At 33.5% G+C, this 23014-nt stretch overlaps 1 protein-coding gene across 2 annotated transcripts; it reads right to left on the bottom strand.

The window, feature by feature from the left end:
* Window positions 1-6152: 6152 nt before the first annotated feature.
* Window positions 6153-17014, bottom strand: LOC140444305 (BAG family molecular chaperone regulator 2). Of its 2 annotated transcripts, none has more exons than XM_072536056.1 (4): window positions 16855-17014; window positions 14251-14475; window positions 13609-13829; window positions 6153-11825 (listed from the first exon to the last, which is right to left on the bottom strand). In XM_072536056.1, the coding sequence occupies exons 1-4, from the start codon at window positions 16886-16888 to the stop codon at window positions 11685-11687; spliced, it is 621 nt and encodes a 206-aa protein (XP_072392157.1). In that variant the 5' UTR covers window positions 16889-17014; the 3' UTR covers window positions 6153-11684. The 2 variants fall into 2 exon arrangements, with proteins under 2 accessions (XP_072392157.1, XP_072392162.1); XM_072536061.1 differs by having other exon boundaries at window positions 16867-17014.
* Between the last annotated feature and the right edge of the window lie 6000 nt (window positions 17015-23014).

Here is a 23014-nt window from a genome sequence, read left to right as displayed (position 1 = left end):
AGCGGATGGCTTGCATAAATATAACAGGTGCCATGAAAACAACACCAACTGCTGCAATGGAGTTGATCATTGGCATCACGCCTCTAGATATATATATGTCAAAGAGGTGGCGCTAGTGACAATGATGCGACTGCGCTCAGCTGGTGCAAACCTTGATGTAGGAATGGGACAATTGAGAACTCGTTTCTGGCGAGAAGAGTTGGATCCGTTACCACTTCTACAGGCAGGCTGCGACTCAATCGAACCAAAGTTTGTCTTTAACAAACCCTACAAAATTGAAACAGGACAGTATATGGAGACAAACGTGGCAAATGCCTATTGCATATTCACCGATGGCTCCAAAATGAAAGAAGGCTCAGGATGCGGGATATACTCCAGATCACTGAACCTAAGAATAAAGGGCAATTCTGCAGCATTTTTAGTGGAAAGCAATCGCCGTTGTAACTCATTAATGACCAGCGTTGCGTTTTCGCAACAATTGACATAGCGTCTTGGCGTCATCTTTTGGAAAATGACATGACTTATTCGTGCATTAGTAAGTCGTTTGTGTATAAATTAACTGGATAAAAATTTGGTTTTTGATAGCAACGTATTGCTAAATCATTGAAAAAGATATATCCATCAAGCAAGTGCTATTATTTTATCTGTGCTAGTTGGTACAACTCCAATTATCAGTGTTGCGTTTTCGCAACACTGGGTACAAGGCATATTATTAGTACATAAAATGATTTTTGTTCTGGAAGGTGGAAATAAGATGTACTAGTAATAATAGTCGTCTTGAAAAAATTTTACGAATCAAGGGCACATAAAATTATGTCCATGCTGGAAGAATCGAACCTTATGGAGTCAGCTTCCAGTGCAGATATTTTCCTAGCATCTCCTGACCCCACTTAATTGAATGATGAAGATAGTGGAGATGAAGACTGTGGAGGAACATTCAATAACCTAAACAAAAATATGTTGGATGCGGAATCAGAAGCTGTAATTCATCAAGAAGAAGAAAGAAGGATCGACGAAGAAAATATAAATCTATATGAAAAAGAGGCAGATCTTAGTGTGACACAAGTTTCGAAGAAAGAGATACGGAAAAGATTGAGATGCAAACAGAAATAGAGACACAAAATGAAGAAATTCAAGATATTCAAGTGGCATCTACTGAGATTGATGCAAAAAGTGTAACTCTCCTACCGTGGAAATGGATTCAGGGAGATTTACCAGATGAAAATTCCCTTTATTTGGATATTGAACATAAAAAACATACACTCCTTCATTTTATTCATGACCACTCACTCCTTTACAGATCTTTGATTTTTTTTTCAATGAAGAGCTTTTAACAAATATTGTAAAGGAGACAGTTCGTTATGCTCTTCAAAAAGGTACTACTTTAGTATTTGAAGTAGACGAGTTAAAAGCTTTTAAAGGGATTTTACTAGTTAGTGAGTCCAGCACGAATCCAAGAAGACTCATGTACTGGGAAGAATCTGATGACTTAAAAATATACTGATTTCAAGTTACATGCATCGTAAGCGATTTGAAACCATTATAAGATTCCTCTATTTTATAGATAACCTAAATATAGATCGTTCAGACAAAACATACAAAATTTCTCTGTAACTTGAAAGTCTCCGCAAATCATTTACTGAAAACACTATGGGAAACCGAATCTAGCCTGGATGAGGCCATGATACCATACTAAGGAGGTCATGATATTAAACAACATAAAGGAGGCAAGCCCATATGCTTTGAGTATAAATCGTGATGTTAGAATCAGAAATATGGTTACCTCATAGATTTCAATAGTTATCAAGGAGCCAAGGGAAAATCATGAATACAAAAAAGAATTTGGCCTTGAGGTGGATTAATATTGGAATTTGTTCAACCTAAAATTCAATGCGATAGGGTTATGCCTCATTGTCATATGCTGATAATTATTTCACCTCTATGAAACTAATTGATTTTTTAACATCGAAGGGAATAGGTTACATAGGAACCATACGATCGAATAGAACCCTTTCAGTGAAACGTCTAAAAAATCCATACGTGGAATTTACGAAAATTGGTATGACGAGAAAAATAAGGTGCTTTTAAGGCGGAATGACAACAGCATAGTTACTTTGGCATCGAATTACCATAAAGCGGCGCCAGTTTATCAAGCGAACAGATACTCCTTTGTCCAAAGCAAAAAAATCAAAGTAACAAGTTACAGAACAAGTCAAAACAAAAAAAAATCGGTTGCCTGTAAAGTCGGTTTTACGGGCGAAGATTTTACGTGACAACGTCTTTTTTATATATTATTTTATATATTATATATTATTATATTATTATTTTATATATTATTTATATTTTATATATTATATTTTTATATATTATTTATTTTATATTATATTATTGATCTTATTATTTTCTACAAAATTTATTTGAAAATTTTTTCGATATATCAATTAGTTGCGGAGATATCGACCATTGAAGTTATTGTTTGCTACCAGTATTTTATATATTTATTTTTTTCAGTTATAAAAAATTACTATTTCCAATTGTGTCTACCAAGTATGGTCACATGTATTTGCCTACATATTAAATAATAATGTTATGTGACGTTCACTTCTGATTATATATATTTTAATATTTTTAATTTTAAAGAATCAATTTGAAAATCAAAACACTTATTCAGATCGAAGGTTCAAATTTTTGCTAAATAAATTTGAAATTAATTAAAATTTGTAAATGTAAATGGTAAAGTTGAAAATTAAAACATTTACTAAAATTCGAATTTGAAATTCTTGCTAAACACAGTTAAATTCTAACTCCGCGCGTGGTGATTGGTCGGTTTAGTTCGTTTGTTTGGTAGCCCTGTTTTGACAGGTTAGAAGTTATAATTTGTTATTTTAAATGTTTGACTAGCAATACGCGCTGTTTCTTCTTAATCGACTGAATTACGATTGATTGCAGAGTGATTTAAACTAATAATTTACTTAACACTATCAACATTTTTCAATAGTATGACATAACCTATAAACTCAGTTTCTCAACTTTTGTGTCAATCTAACAATTAATCAATCAATCATAGTTTACGATAATGAAATATTAGTGTACAATTATTTACCTTTATTGTTGTAGTTGTTGTAAATGACGAATCTAAGCACTCCACATTTTCACTACAGACACAGGTGACGATACTTTCAACGATTTTCAACTTTAGCGATTCAACGTGCCTAATTCTCTAGTGCCGCGCGCAGCGGACCGATCATGTTTGAGTGGGAGAGAGACGCAAGGCATTCGCCGGTCCGGCGGGCCTCTCTCTCGTTCGGCGACTCACTGTAACAGACGTGAGCGGGCGTTACACTTTTTCTTAAATGACTCCGAGCCACAACCTAATTTAAGACGTTGTCACGTCAAAAAGATCCAAGAATTTTTATTGGCCTTTATTTATCTTGTCTTGATGTCTCCATACAAAATGCTTGATTAATTTACCGTAGAATGAGACACATTATTCCTGAACAACCCGAAATAGATTTGCTGCAGTTTCATTGAAATATAGAAAAAGCCTTGTTGACGATGTTCAGAACTCCTCCAAGAAGACCTGGTCCATCTCAATCTTCCATAAACAACATTACACAATATGTTCGATTCGACAACATCGGCCATCTTATTTCTACCCAAGAAAAACAAACAAGATGCCTCCTTTGTCACTCATCATCATCATCTTGGTGCTACAGCCCTTAGAGGGCCTCGACCTTCTCAAGCTTTCTACGCCATTCTGTTCTGTCCATTGCTTGCATTTTCCAGTTGCCGACTCCGATCTGCTCCGCATCTTGTGTTACCCCATCCATCCACCTCAGCTTTGGTCTACCCCCTCTTCTCATTCCCACGGGTTGCGCTGTTAGAATCTTTTTTATCATATTCGATTCATGGGCCCGGGCTACATGTCCTGCCCACTGCAGGCGGTTTCGCTTAATTATAGTGGTAATATCTTTACCACCAAACGAACTTGTAGATATTCTGCAGTTCAAAGTTATATCTACGCCTCCATATTCCGTTCTCACAGACCGCTACGAATATCTTGCGTCGCACCTTTCTTTTAAAAATGGATAGAGCGGATTCATCTGTTTTCGTTAGCGTCCATGTCTCTGATCCATATGTGAGAACGGGGACTACCAGTGTTCTATACAGCCTTATAAGAGTTTTTTGAGACAGACGTTTGTTAGCTAAGTACTTTGATAGACCATGATAACACCTGTTTGCAATTATTACTCGCCTTTTTATTTCCTCAGATGTGTTATTATTGAGGTTAACCGATGTCCCTAGATATATGAACTCTTTGACTGCTTCGAAGTTTTGGTCATTGATGATTAAATTTGTGTCAACATTTCCAGCTCTTGTGTTTGTGTTAGTCGCCATGAATTTGGTTTTATTTTGATTTATCTGTAACCCCATTCGTTCTGCTGCTGCTACTAGCTCGGTTAGGATTTCCGCAGTTCTCGCCTTAGTTCTTGTTATAATGTCCACGTCGTCTGCATATGCTAAAATTTGGACTGATCTATTAAATATTGTTCATCTGCTATCTAAATTAGCGTCTCGTACAACTTTTTCTAATGCGACATTAAAAAGCTGACACGCCAGCGCATCTCCCTGCCTTAACCCCCTATGTATTTGAAATGGGGTTGACGAGTCGTTTTGAATTTTTACTGCTGATAGCATCTTCGCCATTGTCACTTTTATCAAACATATGAGTTTTTTTTTGGAATTCCTAACTCATTCATAGCGTTGTAAAGACTTGGTCTTAAGACACTGTCATATGCCGCTTTAAAATCGACAAAAATATGATACATATCTATGTTAAACTCTTGCGCTTTTTCGAGGATCTGTCGTAGTGTAAAGATCTGGTTAACTGGTAAAGATCCTTTGTCACTCAACAACCAATAAAAAGTGTATTAAATGTAAGGTTGCCATACATTAAAAATGTTTTATTAAATTTCATTGTAATACGCAATATTTTTTTTATATTAGTTTAATGTCAGTAAAAGTTTTTCATTTTTTAAACATACATTTTTGTTAATTTTGTGCCTTAGAGCATACATTTTTCAGAAATTAAAAAAAATAAGCATAAATAGTTCTGGGCATAAATGGGTTAAAGGCATTAGACGTATGTTAGAGTTATGCAAGCTCAAACTTTCTTCTAATTACTGACTCTATCTGTTCTTTAGAGTTTAGGGAAAATATAGCCAGCACGTGCTATCCTGCAACAAATACAACTTGCACTTTACCACCTACAAAACAGACACGCAAATGTTAAATTTCTTTGGGTAAAGTCACACACAAGTATCGCAGGAAATTGGTGGATAAATTGGCAAAGAAAGGTGCTACTGAGGAGCAAACTGAAATAATGACAATTCCATTCACTGATTTTCAGCTCAATATTAAATCATCATCCATCCTCCAAAGTCCACTGCTGAACATAGGCCTCTTCCTCGTGTTTCCCACCCCGTATATCTTGCGCCACTCTTGTCCAGTTTTTATTTTGTCTTCTTAAATCGTTAGCACATCGTGTAGATGGTTGACTGGCGCTTCTCTTGTCTTCTCTTGGTCTTCATTCCAATAACCTCTTTGTACATCGCCCATCCGTCCTTCTAACTATGTGTCCTGCCCATCTCCATTTTAGTCTAGCTATCCTTTCGATGACGTCAGTCACCGTGGTTCTTCTCCTGACCTCTTCGTTTTTTATTTTGTCTCTCACAGTTATTTCTAAAATGCATCGCTCCATTCTTCTCTTTGTGACTGTTAGTTTGGTGGTTTGGTAGCCGAGGCTTCTCTTAAAGTAAGTGTTTCTGCTCCGTATGTCAACACTGGGAGGACGCATTAATCAAATATTTTTCTCTTCGGACATTTAAAAAAAACACGCTGTTAAATCTCGACAGTTATCGTGGCCGATGCTTCGTCATATTGTTATCTTTGATTAATGTATTCTATTGTGTAGGCTTAATTTCATGGATTTAGGTTCTGTGAGTAGAAAAAACCCGTGATATAAAAAATAATTCTTGAATATTGTCCTACACGTGCAATCAACCAGCGGATGACAATTCCTAAACGAAAAATTTGAAAGGAGAGTCTAAACTAATTTCACAAGCGTAAAATCTATAAAAAGGAAAGAAAAAACACTGGTTTTTCCTATTATTCTTTATTTACGTATGTAACAAAGGAACCTTTTGTACTTGTGCTAATTCTGCTCAACTTTACTTCGGAAACACCTTATTATATAGTTTTGAAACTGTATACACTTTTAAAGTTTTGAACGATGTAGCAATCTGCATAAAATGATTATGTGGAACAATCTATTAATCTATTTTGCCAGAATTTTCTAAGCTAACTTTAAAAATCTAATACGAGGGCTGATCATTACGTACCAGGACTTTTCAATTGGGTGGCAACGTCACAAGGGAGCGCAGAGCATTGATAAGCGTGATTGACTTCCAGGTCTATTGTGCTTTCCAATGCTAAACTGCTTTGGATTTAGCAAAGTTAAAGCTTTTTATAGAATTTTGCGTGTTTCATGAATTCCTTTCACAAGTATCTTCCTCACATTCAAAAACTGAGAAATTTGTGTTACTATATAGAAACCAACGAGACTCATCTCTCGACCCCTGCTCACCAGATCTAACCCCATTCAATTTTCTGTGTTTACCAAACTCTTTTAGATCTTTTAAATGGTATAGGTTTGATTCGATCGAAAACATTAAAGGAAAATAGTTTGAAAAACTAAACAATATTCCACGAAAGTGAAACGGACGTTGGGGGAAGTGTACACGTTGCCTACTGGAAGACTACGAAGAGGATAATGTACGATTTATATTTTTCAATAAAGATTTGAAGCATTAATCAGGGAACTCTTTGATCATCCCTCGTATATCGAGAACAGATGTGCCACTGGTGTGCTTATTAAAAAAATATGTATATATTAGAGCCATTGAAAGCATTGTATATCAGTATATATTTGAATTATCAATATAGATTTTATTTAAGTACATTAAATATAAAGTAATGTTGATCAAAGTCGACATTCAACATTAGCGTTTAAAAATATTCGATTTAAAAGTTACAGAATGTTTCAAAATAGCTGAATTATTTATATGAAATACATAGCATACATTAATATTGTACACACAAGAGTAACCTCAAGGAATGTGTCATTTGTATAGGGTTAATCAAAACATTGACTTTGTTCACTTCAAACTTTTATTTTCACATTAAACTTATTTTCTAAAGAGAATATCCCAAAGCAAATTCACAAATATTTAGACGATACATTAGGGGTATCTGCTGTATCATATGAGACGCCCAGACGCCAAGGGGTACCAGCGCAATGTCCAGTTTAGCTTGATTAGGAATTTTAATTAATGAACTGGTATATTTTATCGTGCACGGTGTAAAACTATATTGGTTTAAAACCCACAAGGAAACTAAGTTCCTGTCTCCGTCTCAGTACTTGCAACTTAATGTAGAGTCATATGTCGCCATGTTACCAATCCAACGGTAACTTTACCATCTTAATTTTAAACTAGACATAATGTAAACTAAATTTCATTTATTGATTTTTAAAGGGTTTTTACCCCCATATTTAGTGGCTACATTCATGTATTAACCTTGCTTAAATACTTTTTAGGACACTGATGATGGAATACTTATTCCGAAAACGTTTTGTCAATTTGGGTTTTTTATATACGTTTTTATAAAGGATTTTATTGAAAATTTTTTATAATGGTTTAGTGAATTGGAACCACGAAAAATATCTTATCCATACTATAAAGATACTGTAACAGAAATAAGTGCTATGCAATCGTGACGATTTGAAATGGACCATTCCTAGGCATTGTTTTTTTTAACACCGTACAAACTGATACTCTCTTTGAAATTTATTGCATGAAAATTAATCGTCCAAGAAAACCTTAAGTATTAAAAAATTTGGAGCAATCATCAATTGAATAGTGGGCCGCAACAATGTTGTAAGCGACAGATTGGGTCAAAGTGGTTTTAATGCAATATTGTTGTATATCCAAAGACCAATGCGAGCATCTTTCAATCTGGCTAAAAACATTTTGCCTTCTCTGAGTTTGTTGTACCGCAATGTTGGTATCCGTGCAAAAACGTTGTATGTACGTCACTGTCAAACTGCTATCACTGTAAAAATGGAGGTTAACGTGTCGCTGTCTACCCTTTTGCACACAAATAGAGGGAAACAACGCAAAATCAATATTAACCAGTGGAAGATCCGTAAGCGCCAGAGAAATGCAGGTGAAGCATATATTGTATCTGATACAAACGCATTTCTTTGTAGCCTTATCATTGTCGTTAGCTTTGTTATGATCTGTTCTCGTCCGTAATGAGCGTATGATTTGAAATTCGGCATCTTTCGATAATTTCGTTAACTTCAAATAAGTATTTTTATATTTTAGGAGCGACTATGTAAGTGCAAATCTGTTTGCGAGGTTGCTAAAATTCAAGGCCAGTTTGGAGATGTCTTCACAACATTTCATAGGCTGGATTATAATGCATAAACTGCGCACACCAAATGGTAAATGTACCCTTCGACTGGGTAGCAGTGATTGCCAACTCACGTCCCATCGAGCCCTTCAATGTGTACTACATGGAGCAAAAAGACTTCAAAGACTTTTCAGCATGTGAGAACTCCTTATGGAAAGATCCCAAATGTAAGATCACTGAGTACCGTTGGTTCAAATTCTACAGCGATGATCCTACGAGAATAATAGCTAGAACTTCTCACAACGTCATGCATCCTTGGCAAACATACTCACTTGTGAATAAAAAATGGGGTGCACAAGCCATCAGAGCATTTAACTACCAAATTGATGCGTTGCCGAATGCGTATACCGGACCTATAAAAATAAAAAAGGAAAAACGCAAAAATTTACTGGATATGTACCAGTACCTGAAATCCGAATACCGAGAGTTTTATGAAAAATTAGAATAAGATGGAACATTATTTTTAAGTTTAAATTTAAGGAGCATTAAACTATGTACTTGGCATATAAAACATATTAATAAACATTTTAAATTGATTATAGTTTATTGTTAATATTAGATACTTTTTTCAAACCCTAAATAAGCCAAAACATCGCATAGTAATCAGGTGGAACACTGTTATATATCCAGTATATACAACATTGTTGCTGGGATTTTTTTTAACTAATTTTTTTCTGCTTAATCTGTGTAAACCTGCATAATTTGTTTACACATCTATAACTTTATCTGGTTAAGAGAAATTGATTTTTTTTCAGTGCTTATTTTTATAAATAACTTGTCAATATGTTTTTTTCATGTCTTGCATAATCTCAATTCTGTCGCTTACAACATTGTTGCGGCCCACCATTCAATTAACAAAGAATAAGCGGTCAAATTTACACAAAAAAAACGAATAAATTCAAATCTAAGTTTCTCAAAACTAAAAAAAAACGCACTTGTACTTCTTGGCCTCATATGGCACAGTAAAAAGGCAGACTCGTCAATTTAAATGTGGTAGACAGTCGTCTATAGACGAAGAATCAGAAAGAGTGCTCACAATACGAGTAAAGTCAGATATTTGTCAATATTTTTTATTGTAAGTGGGAAAAGAATTAGCCCACGTGTGTACATTGTATTTAACATCTGAAAAATTATTAACTTAAATGCTTAACATAACGTTGTGAGTCAGATACTCCTGATTGCGACCGTGTGCGTTAGAGAAATCGAGAACTCTGTCCGCGGAAAATATTCCACGAATGCAGAGATGACCTTCGAAAATTTTCGGACTTTCTGACGATTCGACCGTCGCTCAGCCAGCTGTTTCGAGATAGTTCATTCTCATTATATAAGCCAGCAGGGGCGCGCTCTGTGTTAATTATTGAAGATTCTACTACATAGAGGGAAAAAGTTTATACCATTTTTTATTTGAAACTTTCTATATTTAGAAATCCACTTTTTAAACGTCACTGTCAGAACTGTCAAACTAACTTCAAACTTCAATAAATGATACGGAAATAAATATAATAAATAAATATAAGGAAATTAATAAAAAAAATAAATAGGCAAGAGTTGGCAATAACAGTTTTCATAGAATAATTGTGTAAACAATATGGAAAGGAGACAAATAACGAAAAAAAAAAGGAATTTGTAAAAGAATTGATTTATGCTTTTAGGAAATAACACTGAACAAAATTTTTAGGACCACAATGAAACCTGAAAAGAAAAAGACAAAATTTAACAAGAATCACAAGAAGAGAATGACAATTAAATACAAGAAATCAACATGAAAAGAAAAACATCAAAATCGGAGATATGGACGAAATAGAGTGGTAGAAGTGAAGGTAAATAATGGACGCCAGCAATAAATCAGAAAAAAAAAAGAATTGGTAATATACCATGAGATTTGCACAAAAATACATTAGCACCAATACATATTGTCAATTGAAATACATATCGGTTTATAACAAATGGACTCCGGGAAAAAAATACATACTAAAGGAGATGAATTAGAATGAGAAAATTATAAGGTCGTTTGTTTATCACCAATAATATTTAAGATATATGCAGGAAAATCCATAGGTAGCAAGGCCCTATGGATCATTAGAAGAAAAATGTAAAATAAATCAAAAAATTTAGAAATCTGTAAGGCTGATATTAGTGGTATAATTGTATTAATTTAAATATCGCAATTCTCTTTATTTCGTATTAGAATGAATTTTAGTATCTTAATGCCTTTTAGGAAGAAAACAAGTTTCTTGGTTTCTTGGATAAAAAACATTCGTGAATGGACACAGATAACAAATGCAGGACAATTATTCCATATTGCAGAAGATCAAGAAGCAATGGTAATCACCAACATTAGATAACTCTGATATGGCGCGCGAAGAAGAAGAAGGTTTTAGTTTTGTTTTAGCCAAATCGACAATTAAAAGTGAATACCGAAAGAAATACTTGGCAAATTAAAACGATGTATTATTTTGTGTTTTTCATGCTAGTATAAAAAAATAAACATACCTTGCTAGGGCCATGAATATTGAAATTTACTATTTTTGTTGGGAATAAGCCACAATTTTACTTTAAAATTAAGTTTATTTGACGTTTCGCTTCCCACTCCGGAAATTGTTCTTAAAGTAACGATTTCCGGAGTGGAAATAGAAACGTCAAATAACTTAATTTTAAAATAACATTGTGGTTTATTTTCAACAAAAATATAAATTGCATTAAGATGCCACAAGAAAATAGCTTCAGAACAGCATCAATACTTGAACTCGCTAAATAGCGCAACAGTGAGCAAGATATATATTATGTTGTATATGAATTCAAGTTTCAAAACAGCCTAAATATAATCACTTTCATGCATGAAGATTTCATATTTTTATTTTCGAGGAAATGGCAAAAAAACCAGGGATATCGTATAACAAAACATTTTTCATCTCAAAATATTTTTGACTCAATATATATACCGAACTACACAACCCACACTACAAAAATAGTTTGAGATACAACTTAGTGGTACATTTGACCGAAATTACAAAAATGACAGATAGTTATAAACTTTTTCCTCTCCATTTATTATTTTTCTGAAACATTCTGTATCTATATATACACATATATATTTAAAACTAGTAAAGTTTAGCAGTCTTCATTGTATAATAATTAACTAACTATGTTTAACAATTCATTTCTTCTAACGACACTACTTCTAACTTTTCGAAGTAGTTGAGCAGGCCCTGAAGTCGTCTCTTGACCTTTTTCTGATCGTCTACCGTACAGCCCAAAAGAGTTGATTCGAAATTCTTGTCTGTGGCGCCCTAGAAACAAAAAAAGATCAATACCAGACACTTATAGAGGAGATTTACTGCAATACTGATATTTATACAGTGCTAGTCAAAAGTCTGTTTCCCCCCTTGTATCTTTTGAACGGTTATAATTATAATAGTGTATTCAACCATACTAATTTTATTTGAGTTTAAGCTCATTTTAATGAATAAATTAAATAAATACTAAAATTGTATTATATACAATACTGTAGGATACATTAGAGTCAGGAAGTAGATGGAACACATTTTGAACACTTACTATAAGAACCGGTTGTTAAATATGTATTAATGAAATGAGAAGAAATTTTTGATAAAATCCTTTATAAAAAGGTATATATACCTTTTTATAAAGGATTTTATCAAAAATTTTTTAATATATGGTATACAGCCAACTACAGGAACTTAGTTTCCTTGTGGAAATGAGAAGCTAGAATTTTAGTATTTATTTAATTTATTCATCAAAATGAGCTTAAACTCAAACAAAATTATTATGACTGAATAGGTATTTTCAATATCTTACTATATGGGGCCCCAGTGTGGCATGAGATCCTCAACAAAACAAAATAAGACATGCTTCTTAGGACACAGAGGAAACCATTGATCAGGGTATGCAGCACATATAGGACCATATAAACCATTGCCTTAGTAGTAATGTCAAGTAGTGGCCTGCCTGGACGAGGACCCTTATCCCAGGTCATAAGTTGGTATGAGTAAAAACACAGACGTGTCAACTACTACTTCACCCAATTTATGACTGGGCATGGATCTTTCCGGTCGTATACATATAGAATAAAGAAGACTGAGGACGATCTGTGTCCCGAGTGTGGAGTGGTGGATGAAGCACATCATGTGGTATTCGTATGCCCTGCATAAAATCTGGGGCAAACCTTGCTGCAGTTGGGCCTGTGGTCACCTCTAGGCAAGCCACATGAACTAATGAATAAAGCAATTAAAAACAAAAGAATCTTTGACTTGATCATGGGTTTTGTGACAGAAACCATAAAACACAAGGAAGAGAAAGAAAGGAGACTGCAACAAAGATGAACTGTTTATTTTAATGTGTCGTATCTGTCGGCGTCAGTGGGGTGAGCCACTATTTAGCTTTCCACTACTGACGCCGAAATCTTAAATGAATGAGTTGCTTGTACCTGCTGTCTGATCTTTCTCGTTAAGTTCAAGATGGTTAAAATAAAGGCGCGGTCGCTCCTTCCTGCCTATCGCTCTGCACAAGGTTACCTTACAAACCAAGTCTGGTGCAGACATGGGTGGGGTGGCGCGACTGGGATGCTATGGCAATCACAGAGCGCAGACGGAGAGCGAGAGATGGGAGTTTTGAGCAAAGCTGACGAGTCAGATGGTAATGCTCGTTAAGAGCGGCCCCAGACCTGTCGGTTGGAGAAAGAGTTGTACTGTCATCTATGCTGTGGTCACTATTGGTGAAAACGTGTGAAAAAAGAGTGTTATAAAAGTGCTCTATAGAGCGTTAAACGTTTTTGAGGGGATCATAGGGAAACCGTTCAAGACTGGATACATAGAGATATCTATATATCTTTTTCTTTCAGAAAATAGCATTAAAGATGTAAATGTATATCGAAAAATTGCAAGAAAAGTAACAGAACTAGATACAAACAGTGGATTAAAACAGAAAACTGAATAGTAATCCAATATTTTAAGGAAATCATTCATCCATTTAGGGACATATATGTGTTGTATTCCTTACTGGTGTAATTTATTCACCATATTTGACGTTTGCTGTAAATCAATTTATACTCACTTGGACAACACTAGCAGAACAGGCATTCATATAACTTTCACATTTAGATCTAGCCAATTCAGCGTCAGATTTGAGCCCCATGACGAGTCCATCGATCAGGCGGTTAACTTGGAACAGGGCTTCTTCTTGCAGTTTATCTCTGTGTGTATGTACTTTAACTTCTACAGTTAGGCATCTGTTCATGACTCGATCGGCATATCGGGTTACATCGTCCCTGTCATCTGTGCAAATAAATGGACGTAATAATATTAAGAGTTTAAAAGAGGATCATTTAAAGAGATCATGTTGATATTAAAAGTCAAAAGATTGTCAATAATGACAATTTGTTACTTTTACTGTTCAATTTTTTAAATGTACAACTGAAAATATTTGTTTGATGTTAATCTATAAACCTGTGAAACAACACTACTCTGAATTTTGACGTTCGTCATCAAAATTTCAAGATAAAATTGATTCAGAAGACCTCTGCAGCTGACTGCTAAATACTGTTATCAAGTAAAATAATATAATATAATAGAGTAAACTAAGATATCACAAATATATGGAAACTAATAATGCACAGTAAACCTAACCTAATAATATAGTCCCCAAACATTAACTGCAGATGTCTAAAAAGCTTACTATCTGTTATAAACTACTTACTAGCTTCGAGACTATACATAAGATCAGCGTTTAGAACAGAATCAAGAGTGCACAAAAGTGCATCTTTATCTTCTTCTATTTGACTAGCATTTTTCCTCAATTTCTCAACATGGCTCTCCAGTAGATCTAGCATTTCTAAAATTCTCTCCTTTGGAGGTTTCGAACTTAGTATATGATCTTCATCTATTTTTGGTAATGTCTGTAAGACTAATGAAGTGGGTAAACCTGTAAGAAACCAATTAATTAAGAATATATAAATATATATTCAATATGTGTAGTATAAAACATAATATGAAACATTTTCTTATTTTCTCTCTTGTGTTCACAAAAAGGACATCAAACTTCAATATAAAAACTATTTGGCAATTACCTTGACGATTATAGCATAAAAGATATCATCAATTATTGTATATAAGTGACCAAAACAGAACAAATAGTTGTAGCAGTGCAGTTTTCACAGGCAGAAATCATTTTTTTACATTCCAGCATATCCTTACAAAAACTCATGAATTTAATATAGACACATGCCATCTTTTCATTGGTTTTAACAGTGCCTCTGATAGCATCAATAGCAGACAAGGGGAGAATTTACTATTCCCACATAGCTGACTAAAATAAACACCAAAGTACAGAATAAAATCTGAATTCACAACAAACTCACATACACAGTCCAAGATCACACATCACACTATTGAGAAAATTATTGAGTCAGGGGTTAATACTAGCAGATACATTTGTATTTGAGTAGAAGATATCTATATGATAGAAGCAGTTAACTCATAATTGTAGGCTCATTAATTACTTGATTAACCAGGTATTGTAAAACATAAGATTTAATTTTTGTAGAATAGATACTATTTAGGATTTTAACAGTGCAGCCAGTGGGAAGCTGATGTGGATTGATGGGCTAACACAGGATGCTGCCAAGATTAGCATTGCCAACTGGAAAATTGAAGAAAGGGACATAGCAGAATAATACAAAAAGCTTGAGGCCTGTTAAATTAAAATTAAAATACAATTTTACTTATCATTAAAAAAAATTAACAAAAATTGTTTTCAAACTGTTCAATAAGGATGATAATAATAATAACTGAAGCATCAGAACTTGACAGAGAATGATACAAACATCCAATTTGCAGTTCCAAATTCCACTTTTCTTGTCATATACCAAAAGTTTGCTCAAAATGATTACACCACTTGTGTAGTGATTTATAGAGTTATGTAGAATTATATCTCAATTTCATGTTACCTTTCTTGAAATAATCTCTTTGCATTTCGCCTAGTAAACAGGTTAATTGTATGTATCTTATAATGACCTTACTTTTTTTTAAGACTCATTTTAACTATATCTGTATTATCAATTAAAACCTTTAACATTAATGTTGCTGTTATTTGTGCTATAATAAACAGAAAGTCGCAGAATCCTATTTCTTCCCTTTTTCTTAAAGAAAAAGATGATTTAACACTTGGTAAGTAGGTTCCTTAAGTCCAAGGAAGTACTCTTATTCTTCTCATATTCTTATGCCTTTAAAGGTACCTGGTGAGTGATCTTCCAGACCTCTTTCATTCATTTCTTCATTCAAATTGCATCAAATAAACAAAATAAAATCACATAATTAGAACTATTTTACATATATTGAGATTAAGTAAAATTAAATAATTTTCTCAATATGAACAATGTTTTCCAAGCCTGTCTACAAAAGTTTTCACTTATGTCCATGCTTCCCTCTACTACCTACATACATAGTCTCTTGTTAATTTTTTGAAAAAACATTAAAAGACTTCAGGCAGGTACCATATTGTTACAAATTACTGAAATAAATAACACATTTTCCTAACTACTGCATAAGCAAAAATATATTGTTCTGTATGGATTTCTATCTATAATATACAGAAAATATTCCTTTTGTAGAAGATTGGTATAAAATATTCCACATTTTGTATCATAATATATAAAAACTCACATCCAAACATAACTTATGAGCAAAGTGAGTTCAGATCAGGATAAAATGCTTCTATATTCTTTGATGCTACTATGATAGTAGTATTACTATGTTCTATTAAGTCCTATTTGTTTTTTTTTGTTTGTCTTGTATTTAGCATTTCAATTTATGTTTTGTTAATAGTGGTTATGCCTAACTATTCACATTATATGTTTAATATAATCTCTGTATAAAAGTAAATAATGTTAGGAACCTTTTAAGAAGTCTGGCACCTGCTGGAAGGTGATAAAAGCTAGTTAACACTTGAAATTTTAACATGGGTTCTAATATTTTAAGTTTATTTTCAGCTTCATATCCTTAAAGCGGTCAATGCTCCTAGTACTACAACTAATTATAATGCATCACACTAATAGACAAATACACACCTGCTGTTTTTTATATATTTAAATATATACTCTATACTTTACGCATTAAGAACAGTATTACCATAATACACAAGCACTTGTAAAAACCGATATTTCCACATTATACTTGATAAAAATAAAATGTACTCTTCAAATAATCTTAAACAATCTGACTTTCATGTTAATTTTATAGCTTGCCGACTTCTTGTTTTGGTTTGTATACAACAAAGAGAATTAAAAAATATATAGGTACATACCACCGGAATTACCTGGTGTTGGATCAACATCCATATCGCCGTAATTAGCCAGTTTTACTTTTCTAAAACAGAGTTTTTGCGTAAAAGTTGTAACTTTTTCAAAATATATAATTCTAATCTGTCAAAATTCAGGTGCAAAATAACAGATAACCAGTACAAGAATGACAGTAGTATCGATTAGAAGCGTCGTTATATTCGCCTAGATCATTCGAGAATGTGGAAACCTCCCAATCATCGATTTAATTAGTTCAAATAAAATACTGTAATATAATACGTATTGTAAAATAAAATTTATCCCGTGAAACAATGTGAAAATATATAAAAATTTATAACAGGCAACAAATTTGAATATAAGAAAACAAATCGTAATTTGTGTTGCATATATTTGGCGTAGCTAAACTGGAATTTTAATTTTTAAATATAATTGATTTAAATATAAATACATTGCTGTCCATAAATCTGTAGTTTTTAATATTTCTACATCGTTTTAGTCACATTTATTTTCCGTTTCCCTTTCATATTCGATTTATAGTTCTAATGTTAGAATTTTTTTTTCGTCTTGATTTATTACTTTTATACTCTTTCTTATTGCTTTTCATTTTTCCATGAGCCCATTTACTCATTGTTCTGCCCAATGATTGCCTGTTTCTTGTGTTCCAAGAATGATCATCTTTTGGACTGTCTGTATAATTCTGACTTCTGAGCAGTAGTTTCTACAGTTTTCTGCAATGCTTTTTATGTCGATTTTTAGTTCTATGTTATGTTATTGGCCTGAAGTTGTGACGGTCACTCTCGTACCAAATATTTAAGTTTTTAAATTGTTCATAGTTACTTTGAACAAATTTTCTATTTGGCCTTAACTTTTTTTGTAGTCATTTTACAATAAAATTAAGTCAAAACAATATTATGGAGGGTGTTGCAACGAATAATTTTCACTACAAATTTGTATACCTAATTTCAGTAATTTTTCTGGGTTTTACAGCGCTCCGAAAGTACCGAGTTCTTGATTACTCGTAAGAATACGATGAAAACGAACCACTAGACTAAGTTTTCTATTATATACATTTTTTCTTTTCATTTTAAATCAATAAATTATTTTTTTAACATTCCTATGTTATTATTAATTTATTATCGACCCTTTCCGCCACCACAAAACTTACCCCATCTCGTGTGCTTGCGTCGTACGAATAAGTGTCGAAAAATCGCCGAATGAAGAAATACAATATGATAATATTGACAATATTATATGACAACATATATAACAACACCTAAATACTCACTACAACAAAGCTTAAAAGCAAGTAAAGCGGCGGGATCTCTGGAAATGACACAATCTGGAAGAACAAACACCTAAGACATATTAACAGCGGAGACAAGACCTGATGCATCTAAAACAAGACGACTACTAGAAACAACAGAGATGAAAATACTTCGAGGAAAAAGTCTGTTGGATAGGGAGAGATGCGAAAACATAAGAAGAGAACAATATAGAAAATATAAATGGATGCGTGAAAAAACGGAAACAGGAGTGGAACGAACACATTAGTAGAATGGTAGAGGATAGGATACTAGGAATAGAACGAGATAAGTCACCAAATGGACGAAGAAGTATTGGCAGACCAAGAAAAAGAAGGTGCGATAATTTAAACAATTTAGGAGATTAATATTCTTCTTCTTTGGTGACGTGTCCTTATTCAGACGTTGGCCGTCATCATGTTTACAATTTCCTGAAACCTTTCTCTGTCGGCTGCTACGCGAAATAATTCTTCTACTGTGGAACCACACCATTGTCTAATATTACGCAGCCATGAAAGTTTCTTTCGACCGATCCATCTCTTTCCTTCCACTTTTCCTTGTATTATAAGATTAATCTCTTATAATACAATTATATCTCGTATAATACAATTCCTTGTATCATAAGATTAATATTAAAGGTAATGAAAAGAACAAAGAACCAAACAAAATAATAAGTAGACCTTCTCAAAACTGCTCTATCAGAAGTGGGTTTTAGTGTCGACCAGGCTAAATCTTATGCAGATAAAGTCATCATCCATTCTGGGCTTACTATATACCAAGCCTATGATTCTGTGATTGTCGTAACAGAGGACATTGACATTCTTGTCTTGCTCACGGCATAAGGAAGGGAACAGCCCAATGTTGTGTGTTCAAAGTGTCTAATTTTTTTAACCTTCAAAAGGGTGTAAGTCGCATAAATTATACTGGCCTTCAAGTTTTATATATGACGATGTCATTGCAGAGAATTAGTAGCTTACGAGTTCGGTAAACTTAAATTCATCAAAATTTTACAGAAAAATCCTTAGTTAGCTGGTGGAACAGCATTATTTCTCAGTGAGAAAGTCGGCCCATCTTTGCTTACTGTCGTTGGCGAACGTTTTTTATCTCTATATGGTGGAAATAAAGAGGATTCTCTAACAGCCTGAGATACAAATGATTCGCCACGACAATGACCAAAATTACATTTAACTTGTTATCGCTTCTTCCAACAAGAATTTATCATCATGAAACACTGCGATTCTGAAGATTGGGGCTGGAAAAAGCATGGAAAAATTTAAATATCAATAAAAACTTTCAAAACTGCAGCACCCCCGAACTTCTGATATTAAATTTCTGCAGATGCAAGGGAAACTGTGAAAGTATGTGTGGTTGCCGACAAGTAGGCCTCAAATGCTCTGCAGTGTGCCCTAATTGTTCTGGTGAAACCTGCAGTGACATCATGGAAATATTAAAATTAATCCAAGAAAATGAGTTCGAAGATGAATTACCCATAATGAGGTCACTTCTAACTCCCGTTATTCCGCTAATATTTACCTTCGATACTGAATTAGATCCTGAACCGTAGGCTTGGCCAATAATGAAAATGTAAAAACAATAGTTGATAAACAACTACCCCTTAAAACCCACTAAATTTCATTTGCAAATCTCACCTGAGGAGAAGATCTTCTAAATGCATTTTCTCAGTTTTTTTGAAATTTTTTCAAATAGAGGGAAACTGCAATGCGTTTGGCAAGATATTAAACGAAAAATTAATATACCTAAAATGTGGACGAAAAATTATTTAAATATTATACTCATATGCTAAAAATCTAGTATTGATAATTGTCTACACAAAGTAGTATAACTGACTTTTGATAGTAACGATGTAAAAATCTCAAGTAGGTTCATAAAAATAGTATTTTATTTTTAAATACAAAATAATGTTTAAAAATAAATTCAATAATAATGGTACTTTATATCAACTTTACATCGAATCAGCTCCTTCGGTAACGTCACCATCCTCAGTTTCACCAAGGTTAGCTTGGTTGTTATTTTGCTCAGCAGAGTCAGAGAGAATTGGTTGTAACCATGTTAACTGAGGATCGTTGATCCAATTCGCGCTGACAGTTCCACTAATAGTTTCGAGAGGCTCTGGAGTTTTTTGGTTTAATAACAGCCATAGAATGAGCATATGCATCATACTTGGATTTTTGTTATGCCCCGCACACCAGCTGTGAATAGTCTGCAAAAATAAGTCATCTAACTTGTCTCTGCAGATCCCCTTTTTGCTTGATGTTCCATCCAGGTGTAGCAAACTGGCTTTTTAGTATCCACGTAGGATACACAAAAACAATATAAAGACAACTGCTGGGCATAAAATGTATCTTAAATGGGAACTTTCGGTAAGAGTCGAACCTGCTGAAGGTCAAGACAGTAGGAAAGTGTGTTCCGGTTTTTCATTCATTAGTTTAAAAAGTTGTTTGGCCCATATTTTGTGTACAAGTAGAGATGTTCTTAGTTTTTCCCTTTTAAATTTGTCTTTTCAAAGACTATTAGAAGCTTGGGTCCTTACACAAAAGCTACATACGTCAGTAGCAGGGCTTCCAAATGCAATATTAAAATGACTATTAAAGATCCTACTAAAATTTGTAAATTTGCTTGAAATGCATATAATATATAATATATATTATATATATATATATATATATAAATATATATATATATATATAAATGCATATAATATATAATTTCTATATTATAGAAAGTCTGCTCCTCACCTGGTTTTAAAGCAATAAATAAATCGTCAGTTTTCAATAAAAATTTCAACACCCTGTGTCTTTTTAAGCAGAATCATTTCCTAAATTATTATACAAATTGTATATTATACAAATATGTATTATTGAAATAGACTAAAAACCGACATTTTAAACCTCTGTAACTCCGAAACAATAATTTATCTCTGAGTCTTGGCGCAATGATAACTTTTGATCAGCATGACCAAAGCTACCTCTCGACAAAATTTCAGCAAATTTAACTGAAACCCCTTTTATATAAGAAAATTGCCGAGGCCTTTGTTTTATTTAATCCCCCGTTTTGGTAGACAGAGAATTTTTGCCTTAATATTAATTATTGTAATAATTTTAAAGAGTTATCGATTAATTGGTAGCCAAAATCAACATTGCAGCGGTAGGCGGTCTCAAATCACAGTTTGACGAGCAACCATGAAGAATAAGGGCAGTAAGGCCCTGCGACACACACAAAAGAGTTAATTAAGCATTTCGAGAAGTTCGATCGTCTTTGAAATAGAGAAAAAAGGACGCGAAAGAGGGAGAGAGAGGGAGAAAGAAAGATTCTCCGTTAAAATTTTTCATCGAATCGTTCAGCACGCGAAATGATTGTAGTTCAAATGAAATTGGTAGTTCAAATTGGTGCAATTTCGACGTGTCAGATGAGAGCAGACACAACCACCTGACATTCGAGTGGGTCCTTCATTGCGGCATCGGCGGCATATAACAACGGGGAATTTATCCACAGCAATTTGCCACAAGAGGCTGCAATACAAATTGGAAAATAAACAGTGGTGTATTTAGCACCCTATTACCAGTAGCGAAGGAAAATAGGGAACAAATAAGTTAGAGGACAACTAATTGTCAAGGACAACTTTATTCTTGATTTGTTGGCTCTTGTGAAAAAACCTTTTACGACAAATAAGTGTTTCAAAAGGAGTGTAGTTGTATTGATTTACAAGGATAATACCAAATAAAAAAGGCATACATACTGTAGAAATTATAGAACAATAAAACTACTTTGACACAGTATAAAAATATAAAAAGAAGAATAATAAAACACATGCATGTCATATCTCCTTTTCCTGTTCTTGTTAGGAACTTTACATCATCTTCGAAGATGCTCCATCTCTGGACTACTATATGACTGCTGTTTCATTAATTTATTAAGGCAAATATGTTTCACGAAGTTCTAGTGGACTCACTACTTGATCATCTGCAAAACTCAATTATTTACAAGTATTTGTTTTCAGTAGTATCCTCATGCCTTCGCATTCTTTTTCAGTATGTTTTTAAGTGTACTTTAAACAGTTTAAGAGCAGTTGTTAGATTCTAAGACTTTAAAGTCATCTTTGAGTTTACACACCTTGACTAACTAAAAAAGCTCGTTGCAGAGGAAGAACAAACGACGCTAGAACCGAAATACCAAAAATTACCACAAATGAAGAACAATATAAATGTACAGGAAGTTCGAAACATATTTGAAAACCTGAAAAACAGAAAAGCAGCAGGTAAAGACGGGATACCAAACGAATTACTGAAATATTGTGGAGAAGCAATGACAGAACGATTAACCGCATTAATTAATAAAATTATAAAACACAGTTATAGGGAGCAGTTATAGGTAAATTCGGAGAGGACCACGTAAATGATAATGGTACCAGACTAATATCATTATGCGAACAAAATGAAATGAAAATTGCAAATGGATTTTTTCAACACATAGACATACACAAATATACATGGACGCAAAATACGAGAGGGTTAAAATCAATCATAGAATACACAATCATACGACAAAAGACAAATATGATTGTACAAGATGTAAGAGTATTAAAAGGAGCTACCTGTGGAAGCAATAATCACTTATTAAAAGCTAAGATCACGTTTGGTGTAAACAAACCTAAAGAAGGAAAAGAAGGAAATGAAAGGGAGAAAGAAATACAGAAGAGCTAACAACTAAGAAATACAGCAGCCTAACCTAACCTAATCTAACCTAACCTAACCTTACCTAATCAGCTTAGAATAAGAAAGCGTGAGAGAATTATACAGAAATAGATTAAATCAAAAGTTGGAAAATAAACAATTTAATAATAATG

The sequence above is a fragment of the Diabrotica undecimpunctata genome, chromosome 1, assembly GCF_040954645.1.
Source record: "Diabrotica undecimpunctata isolate CICGRU chromosome 1, icDiaUnde3, whole genome shotgun sequence".
In the NCBI taxonomy this organism is placed as follows: Eukaryota; Metazoa; Arthropoda; class Insecta; order Coleoptera; family Chrysomelidae; genus Diabrotica; species Diabrotica undecimpunctata.
This window is presented reverse-complemented; position numbering and strand designations above follow the sequence as displayed.

Excerpts from the sequence above, each read along its gene's own strand:
- LOC140444305 (XM_072536056.1), bottom strand. The coding sequence starts at position 16,888 with ATGGATGTTGATCCAACACCAGGTAATTCCGGTG. Across the intron at positions 14,476-16,854 it reads AACACCAGGTAATTCCGGTG|GTTTACCCACTTCATTAGTC; the intron begins GTATGTACCTAT and ends GGTTTCTTACAG. Across the intron at positions 13,830-14,250 it reads TATGTATAGTCTCGAAGCTA|ATGACAGGGACGATGTAACC; the intron begins GTAAGTAGTTTA and ends TTATTTGCACAG.